Genomic DNA, 9,466 nt, shown 5'->3' on the forward strand with positions numbered 1-9,466 from the left:
TTACGAAAATACCTTGTTGGTGGGGGGGGTGCAGTTGGCAAACCAACAAAGAATGTGTCAGTTATTTGTGTAAAAATACAGTAAGCACACAACTACTAACTGAAAGGTTGGCAGTTCAAACCCACCCAGAGGTGCCTCGGAAAAAAGGCCTGGTGATTTGCTTCTGAAATCCCTGTGGAGGTCTTACTCGGCACACGAGGGGCCGCCATGAGTCAGAATCAACTTGATGGCAACTGGATTTTTGTTTGATATAAGTGGTAAAGGAATAAGTTAAATGACATCATGAGCTCATACAAATCTACAAGATGGGACCTTCTACAAGACAACGGACTCATGTTTTCAATAAGTCGATTTCATGAAAAAGTGAGGGGTTGCCTTAGGTTAGAAAGAACTTTAAAAGACCTAACAACCAGATGCAGTCGTTAGACCTTGCTTGGATCCTAGTTTAAATGAGTCAGTTGGAAAAAGCTTTGAGACAACAAGGGAATTTTGAATATGGATAAGTAGATGATACCAACGAATTGTGAATTTTTCTTGCTATAATAATGGAATCATGGCTATGAACGAAAATGTCTATATTTTTCTGAGATGCACACCAAAGCATATAAAAGTAGCATCTTAGACACGCGGTGTAGGGTTTGCTTTAAATTACTTCGGCAGACACAGCAGACACAATAACAGTAAAAGACACCAGCGAAATCTTAATAACTGTTGATTCTGGATGATGAGTGTATATGCATATTCCTTATACAATCTGGTTTATTTTATGAACGTTTGGACATTTTTATAATAAAAAATTGGGAAAAGAAGGTATCAGAACTAGATTTCTTTTTTTTTTGCAACCATCACTACTATTTATTTCCAAACTTTTCATCACCCTAAACAGAAACTCTGTACCTATTAAGGAATACCTTCCTATTTCCCATCTCCCAAACCCATGGTAATCTCTAATCTACTTTGTGTCTCTGTGGGGTCATACAATGTTTGTCTTTTTGTTTCAGTCTTATTTCACTCAGCGTAACGTTTTCATGGTTTATCCATGCCATAGTACGTATCAGAGCTTCATTTCTCTTTATGGCTGAGTAATATTCCATTGTATGTGTACGTCACATTTTGTCTGCCCATTCATCTCTTGATGGACACTTGGGTTGTTCCCACCTTTTGGCAACTGTAAATAACGCTGCAATGAACATGAGTGTACAGAGGACCAGATGGCGTTATAAGCTGAGTTATAGCTCGATTTGGAAGACTAAATATTTATAGCATGATCTAAATATCTGAGACTGCATTAAAAAGATGAAAAACTTCCCAGTTCATTTTGTGAAGCTAGCATGACCTTAAAAACGTTTTTAGTAAAGTATAACATGAACAAAGAAAAGTTGACAGTTGTGAGTGTATAGCCTGAGAAATTTTCACATACTGAACACGCCTGTGCATACAGCTAGACAACAGGACATTATCAGCGCCCATTAACCTTCCTGTGCCCATTTCCAGACAGGATGAGTTCCTGAAGATACCCACCATCCTGTAGCCAGTTTAACTTTAAATGCCAGGAACTGATAAAAAAAAAAAAGTAGTAATAATAATAATGCAAAAATAGAAGCTTGAGAATAATTTCACTCATAAATGTAGAGGAAAATTTTCTAAATGGAATTTTAGGAAACAGAATCCAGAAACAGTAATGCATGCACACACATATTATTGATAATTTCATTGCTCACTGTTGTTCTTGCTCTTTCTGAGGTCTTGCTGAAGTAGATGATAGCAGTTTTCTCAGTAAGGGATTATGGGTATTAAAGTTTTTTTTTTTTTTTTTGCTCTTACATGTTTTAAAAAATATTTATTTTACCCCTGTTCTTAAAAGAGAGTTTCACTGGTTACGGAATTCCAGGTTGACAGTTGTTTCCTTCAGCATTTTGAGTCTATGACACTATGCCTTCTGATATCTATTGTTAATAAAAGTTCCGCTGCCAATTTGATTGACATTTCTTTGTATGGAATCCGTCTTCTCTGTCTTGTAGGTTGTTCTCCTTTCTTGCTTAATGGTCTGCAGTTTTGCTACATTGCTACTAGGTATTGATTTTTAAAAATTTCTTGCTGATCGTTCAGTGAAAACTTCAATCCAAGGTCTCATGTGTATCTTCATTTCTGAAGAAATTATTAGCCATTTTATTTTTAAACATTTTCTCTGCTTCATTCTCCCTGTTTTCTCCTGAAACTTTCGTCGGATATATTTCTGAACTCATGCTACCCTCCATTACCCTTAACGTCTCTTTGATTTTGTGCTATGATCCAGAAGCTTCTCTCTCAGTGTAATCATCAAACTCATTACTTCTGTCTATTTAGCTGCATCCAGTAAACAACTGAGATCATTTATTGAGGATTATTATTATTTTATTTTATTTTACAACTCTATTTTTTACTTCCAAGAGATCCACTGTGTTCTTTTTCAAACCTTCTGTTCTTGTTTCATGGTTGCAATTTCCCACCTGTCTTTGCGAAGTTAGCATAGTATTTTGAAGTTCTCGGATTGATCTCTATATCCTCAAGCCTTAATTTTTCTATTTGTTAAACTTATTGACTGTTGTTAAGATAATGATACACTTAAACTTTCTAAAAAGATATTCCTTTTTGGGAGTTTTCCTTCATATGTACGCTTTCTTTTTACATGATCCGTTTTGCCTCAACCCTGATCCAAATGGGTTTCACAAGTCCAAACCAGGTCTTATATCAAGCAGATCAGTTTGGATTTTTTTTCTTAAACTCTATACTAATAGTTCAATTTTGGATTGAACACACAGATTGTATAGGCTCAGTTCTTCTTATGTATAAATTCACTGTTCTTAAAAATAAAAATCTGTGTCCAAGATATTTAATGAACTACATATTCCATTTAACAAGAACAAGTTACTTCCCATAACCATCATCCTGAGGGAAAATGAACCAAGACTTACTCACTAGAGGGGGGGAAATATCATCAGGCATTTGCTGGCTCGCTACAAATCTCACCTCCTTGTTGTGTTTTATGTTTATGAATGAATCTGAAGTCGTGTGTGTCCATTTCACAATCCCCTTATAATATCTCCACTCCAGATCCTTTAGATCCATGAATTGTTTTTCTGAAAAGAATCACATTTTAGAAAAATCACTTGGTGTTGTTATTTAACCTTCAGGTACTCAGAGATGCTTCATGAACACAATAAACCTCTGATGAAATGGAATCTCCTCTCTTCTGGCAGGAAGCTGCATCTGGAGCTTTATAAACTACGGGGGAACTTAGGGTGTTCGTTTCGTCTACCCCTCCCCTCAAATCTGAAATTGGGTGGGTCTGGCTAACCTAGCCTACAGGGTGAAGGCTGGTAGAGAGAGGGACTCTTTGGTGCTTGGATACTAATGGAATGTGGAGAGACCAGCAGAGCCCTGAGGTCAATGGAGAGGAGAAAAGTGTTGTTAGTGTCATTTCTTCCAAGATATAAGGCCTGATTATATAAGGGCAGTGGCTTAGCTCGAATTTGTCTGTTTTTTCTGCTCTTGGAGGGTCACTCTTAGTTGCAATTCTCTGAAGAAGCCAATGAGCTAAGGAAAATCAAGTCAAGACACACTGTATATTCCCCTACTCAGTAGCTACTTCCCTTGCCTTTCCCTTAAATTCCTTCATTGTCTAAATAAATTATAAACCTCAAAAAAGGAAAGCCAAAAAAACAAGGCAGGGCTTGAGTATAAAGCTAGGAATCCAAAAGCCCACCAGACGAGCACAGGAGTATAAGGGGATTAATGAGCAGAGCAGACTCTTGAGCTGGTCCTGCTCCTTGGACCAAGTATGTTCCAAGTGGCCAAACTATTACTTTATATTTGTTCCTTCTGTCTCTCTCGTTACATGGAATATAAAAATAGTGGTGTCAAATATTTCCTGTACTGTCTCAAGAACCTACTTCAGAAGAACTCAAATATTTTGTATCATTGATTTAATCTATTTTTATAGTTACATAGAATGACAAAATATTAACCATTGCCATCAAGTCAATTCTAACCCGTAGCAACCCTATAAGACACAGTAGAACTGCCGCATAGGGTTTCCAAGGCTGTGAATACAGAAGCAGACTGCCACGGCTTTCTCCCGTGGAGCAGCTGGTGGGTTTGAACTGCAAACCTTTTGGTTAGCAGCCAAGTGCTTAACCACTGTGCAACCAGGGCTCATGACAAAATATTACCACCCTCAAATTACGTGAGGAAAATGGAGACACTGAGGAATACAACACTCCCTTCTCATTAAAACTCAGCATCATGTTGGTGGTGGTTGTACAACAGGGACTAAGGTAATTGATATGACTTAGTTAAGCTAAACCAAAATATGACTTAGTTAAGCTGCACACCTGAAAAATGGTGAAATGGTCAATGTTGTGTTATATATGTATATAGAACAATAAAAAAAAGAAAAATAGACTGATTTACTATTTAAAAAGCAAGAAACTCAACATCATAGCCAGAGGCCATGTATTTTATATACTTGAACTTTCTCTGTATGGTCTTTGGCCTTTTATGTTTAAGAGAGAGTTTACCCCTGTTGATTGTGGCCTCTATTTAAAGCCCTGTTGTAGAAGTGTAACAACAAAGAAAGGGTAAAAGGGATTCAGGAAAAATCTCAATTGTAATAAAGTCAGATACTTCATAAAAGATTCAGCAAATGCTTGATGAACTTTAGAAACGAATAGTCACGGGTGCTTGAGAGTCCAAGCTCAAATGGCTTCTTTTATTAAAAAAAAAAAAAAAAAAATCCATTGCTATGGAGTCAGTCCTGACTCAGAGCGACCCTGCAGGACAGAGTAGAACTGCCGGTAGGTTTCCAAGGAGTGGCTGGTGATTCGAACTGCTGACCTTTGGGTTAGCAGTAGTAGCTCTTAACCACTGTGCCACCAGGGCTCCTCCTTTTATAAGGGAGGATTTAAATCCCATGTCTAAATAACACACCTTTCAGGAATGAACCTGAGATCGAACTCTGGAATTATTAAATCTCAGTTCTCCACTTGACATGCTGCAGCAGCCACAACCCCAGAATTGCAAGATCCCGAAGGGTCAATATTTGACTTTTTCTGCTCAAGAAGTCAAGGTACATTTTGTGGTTAAATGATTAATGTTATTGATATCATTAAGTTGTACTCCTGAAAAATGTTGAATTGGCAAATGTGTTATATGTATTTTTATAACAATAAAAAAATTGATTTACTATTAAAAAAGCAGAAACAAATTGGTCTCAACCCACCTGGATCAAAGGAGAATGAAGAACACCAAGGACACAAGGCAATTATGAGCCCAAGAGACAGAAAGGGCCACATGAACCAGAGACTACATCATCCTGAGACCAGAAGAACTAGATGGTGCCCGGCTACAATTGATGACTGCCCTGACAGGGAACATGACAGAGAACTCCTGAGGGAGCAGGAGAGCAGTGGGATGCAGACCCCAAATTCTCATAAGACCAGACTTAATGGTCTGACTGGAGACTGAAAGGACCCCAGTGGTCATGGCCCCCAGACCTTCTGTTGGCCCAGGACAGGAACCATTCCCAAAGCCAACTCTTCAGACATGGATTGGACTGGACAATGGGTTGGAGAGGGATGCTGGTGAGGAGTGAGCTTCTTGGATCAGGTGGACACTTGAGACTATGTTGGCATCTCCTGGCTGGAGGGGAGATGAGAGGGTGGAGGGGGTTAGAAGCTGGCGAAATGGACATGAAAAGAGAGAGTGAAGGGAGAGAGCGGGCTGTCTCATTAAAGGGGGAGAGTAATTGGGAGTGTGTAGCAAGGTGTATACGGGTTTTTGAGTGAGAGGCTGACTTGATTTGCAAACTTTCACTTAAAAAAAATAAATAAAGCACAATAAAAGTTTTAAAAAACAAAAAACTCAGTGTCATAGCCAGAGGCCGTGTATTTTACGTACTTTAACTTTGTGTGGCCTTTGGCCCTTTATGGGTAAGAGGGAGTTTACCCTTGTTGCTGCTGCCAAAAGGTCAGCAGCTGGAACCCACCAGCTGCTCCTTGGAAACACTATAGGGCAGTCCTATTCTGTCCTATAGGGTCGTTAAGAGTCGGAATCGACTCCAGGGCAACAGGTTTGGTTTTGTGTGTTTGTTTTGCATTACGATCTCCCTTAATTTTCTCCCATGGGGCCCCATCTGTTTAGATTACCTGGATTAATTAAGAAGTAGGTAGGAACTTTCTCTTCAGCGATAAACTTTTCTGGGACAGAGATCTTGGAAATGGCCAGCTTGCATAACACCAAGGTGTTCTGAACTTTCTTCTTTACGGCAGCTGTGTTCAACGAGTTGTTGTAATCCAGGAGAATCTCATAAGGGAAGGTGTGCATGGGCGGAGGGATTCCACTCTGAGCCAGCCTGTCTTGGGACCTGTGGAGTTTGTGCACCGCAGAGAGGGAGCCCGACAGGAGGCTGTGGTGGAGGAGGTCAGTCATTGATTTGGGCCTGTCCCAGCTCTCTTTTTTAACCAATGTGCACGTAAGAACAGGTTGGGGGTCTCCTCTTCTCAGGCCAGTTCCGCTTATGAATGACATGCCATGCAAGCTTTGACTAAGCATTTTCTGTGCGTCACTAAGAGACATATTGTGAGTTTTTTCAATATTACATTTCTTACTCTCTTTTTTAAAATCCTCAACAAATGCGTACAATTCAGGCAGCTGCAGGGATAAAAAAAATGAAAGTCTTCAGTTGGGTGAGAATGTAATAGTCTGGCAGAATCCCAGACTCTGGAGCGATGCAGGTATGAAAACAGAAGCATTTGTGTTGGGAAGGTATTTTTGCCTGACAATCAACCAAGTCAATAGTGGCAATGCAGGAGAGAAGAGACAGTCAAAAATTCTAGGGTCAAATCTCAGACTTATTTACAAAAAAGGCTTATTACTCAGACGTGTCCCTTAAACCTTTCTTTACAAAATGAGCCAGTTAGACCTGTACTGTAAAATCTTTAAGATCTTAAATTCTGTGGGTTACCATGGACAGAAGACAGCTGTGGCGGTTGTGACGTACTTGTTTTGAGAGATGCTGCATTTCTTTTAAGGGAGAATGGGAGCCGGGGAATCTAGATCAAAGCTTCATTCATCAGAGCTCAGAATGTTCCAGAATGCAGTGCAAGAGAAAGCTGTAATCATTATTCACTGCAATATTCTACCAAAGCAGACGGTTAGATTTGTGGAGTGTGTGGGGTGCGATGATAGTCGTTGGCAGAAAAAAACAATAAATGATCCCTCTGAGATGCAGTCTATGTCTAAAATTCTGTATTGAAGGAATAAAATCTTCCCTAGAGCATCCAGCCAACTAATCCTATTATTCCTAAAAGACTTCTTAGGCCATTACATTGGAAGGACAAACAGGTCAAAGTCTCAGGTTAGAGCCAAAATTTGGGTCATTTAGCCCAAAGTAGAATTTCCCTTTACTCCTAGTCAGCTTTTTTGCAAGAACACCAAATGGAGAGTGGACCAGAGTAGGTGAGTGCCTTGTGAAAACCCATTCGATTATCAGGAAAACACCTTCCCACTCATGCTCACCTGTCCTTGGAAGCGGAACCTGGCTGTGACAAAAAATGTTGTCACTGAAGTGAGATTTTGGTGTTCCCTATGGCTCCCTATGGTATGTTGTTTTTACAAAAAGTGTTTTAATATAAATCTTCCTTTGTACGCTATTACAGAATTTTAAGTACATACCGAACATTTGGGAGATACTTCTTCCATGCTGTCTGTAGTTGGATTGATATCTTCAATGAGGGGCATTGTGCTGGGATTTTATTGTCTAGGTCCTTAAAAAAAAAGAATATATATATATATATATATATACACACACACATATATATAAAGAAAGACAAGATGAATGATCAAAAAGTCAGATACACCCAAGAGACAGAAAGGGCCACATGAACCAGAGACTACATCAGCCTGAGACCAGAAGAACTAGATGGTACCCAGCTACAACCGATGACTGCCCTGACAGGAAACACAACACAGAACCCTTGAGGGAGCAGGAGAGCAGTGGGATACAGACCCCAAATTCTCATAAAAAGACCAGACTTAATGGTCTGACTGAGACTAGAAGGACCCAGGTGGTCATGGCCCCCAGACCTTCTGCTGGCCCAGGACAGGAGCCATTCCCGAACCCAACTCTTCAGACATGGATTGGACTGGACAATGGGTTTGGAGAGGGATGCTGGCGAGGAGTGAGCTTCTTGGATCAGGTGGACACTTGAGACTATGTTGGCATCTCCCGCCTGGATGGGAGATGAGAAGGTAGAAGGGGTTAGAAACTGGCTAAATGGACACGAAAAGAGAGAGCGGAGGGAGAAAGCGGGCTGTCTCATTAGAGGGAGAGTAATTGGGAGTATGTAGAAAGGTGTATATAAATTTTTTTGTGAAAGACTGACCTGACTTGTAAACTTTCACTTAAACTACAATAAAAATCATTAAAAAAAAAAGTCAGATACAATACAGAGTGGGAGTAATACTTTTTAAATCTTCGGAGCTTTGTGAGTTGGACACTTTTTGAATTTTATACCGTTTTTCTTTATCCATTTTTTTTTTTCCCACTTTAGGTCCATCAAGTTATTAGTATTTTCTCTGAAACACTCCATATTCTTACACAATATGTGTGCCCAGGATTTAACACTAGTTCAAAGATCCTATAAAGACTATTTTTAATATTTTGTCTTACATATATTGATTAACTTGCACTTCATGTAAAGAAAAATTCACCTACCTCCATACTCAGGATAAATGCTTTTCTATTCAAATGAAAAAGGCTACAGGTTTGGGTTTGTTTGTCTTACAGTAACTACTATAGCATAGACAATCCTGCAACAATAGCATTAAGTAACCATTAAATAAATAAAATATTAAAAATAGCAACACAATAGGACAGAGTAGAACTGTCCCATAGAGTTTCCAAGGAGCAGCTGGTGGATTCAAACTGTCAACCTTTTTGGTTAGCAGCCAAGCTCTTAGCTACTGCACCACCAGGGCTAAATGGATATAAGTTGTTGTTAGGTGCCATCTAGTTGGTTCTAACTCACAGCTACCCTATGTACAATAGAACAAAACACTGCCTGGTCCCGCACCATTCTCACAATCGTTGTTATGCTTGAGCTCATTGTTGCAGCCACTCTGTCAGTCTGTCTCATTGAGGGTCTTCCTCCTTTTTCGATGACCCTCACTTTACCAAGCATGATGTCCTTCTCCAGGGACTGATCCATCCTGCTAATATGTCCAAAGTATGTGAGACAAAGTCTCACCATCCTTGCTTCTAAGGAGCATTCTGACTGTACTTCTTCCAAGACAGTTTTGTTCATTCTTTTGGCAGTCCATGGTATATTCAATATTCTTCACCAACACCATAATTCAAAGGCGTCAATTCTTCGATCTTCCTTATTCATTATCCAGCTTTCACATGCATATGAGGCAGTTGAAAACA

At 39.6% G+C, this 9,466-nt stretch overlaps 1 protein-coding gene across 1 annotated transcript; it reads right to left on the bottom strand.

Moving 5' to 3' along the window:
• Window positions 1-2,949: 2,949 nt before the first annotated feature.
• On the bottom strand, window positions 2,950-7,779 carry C9H9orf153 (chromosome 9 C9orf153 homolog). The gene is made up of 3 exons (XM_049895008.1): window positions 7,714-7,779; window positions 6,512-6,690; window positions 2,950-3,119 (listed from the first exon to the last, which is right to left on the bottom strand). The coding sequence occupies exons 1-3, from the start codon at window positions 7,777-7,779 to the stop codon at window positions 3,074-3,076; spliced, it is 291 nt and encodes a 96-aa protein (XP_049750965.1). The 3' UTR covers window positions 2,950-3,073.
• Window positions 7,780-9,466: the final 1,687 nt, after the last annotated feature.

The sequence above is a fragment of the Elephas maximus genome, chromosome 9 (assembly GCF_024166365.1).
Source record: "Elephas maximus indicus isolate mEleMax1 chromosome 9, mEleMax1 primary haplotype, whole genome shotgun sequence".
Lineage (NCBI taxonomy): Eukaryota > Metazoa > Chordata > Mammalia > Proboscidea > Elephantidae > Elephas > Elephas maximus.

What these genes read in the sequence shown, in the direction of transcription:
- C9H9orf153 (XM_049895008.1), bottom strand. Translation starts at nt 7,779, where the DNA reads ATGCCCCTCATTGAAGATATCAATCCAACTACAGACAGCATGGAAGAA. An exon ending in AAGTATCTCCCAAATGTTCG is followed by an intron (nt 6,691 to 7,713) that starts GTATGTACTTAA and finishes TTATCCCTGCAG; the next exon opens with CTGCCTGAATTGTACGCATT. An exon ending in GACCCCCAACCTGTTCTTAC is followed by an intron (nt 3,120 to 6,511) that starts GTGCACATTGGT and finishes GATTCTTTTCAG; the next exon opens with AAAAACAATTCATGGATCTA.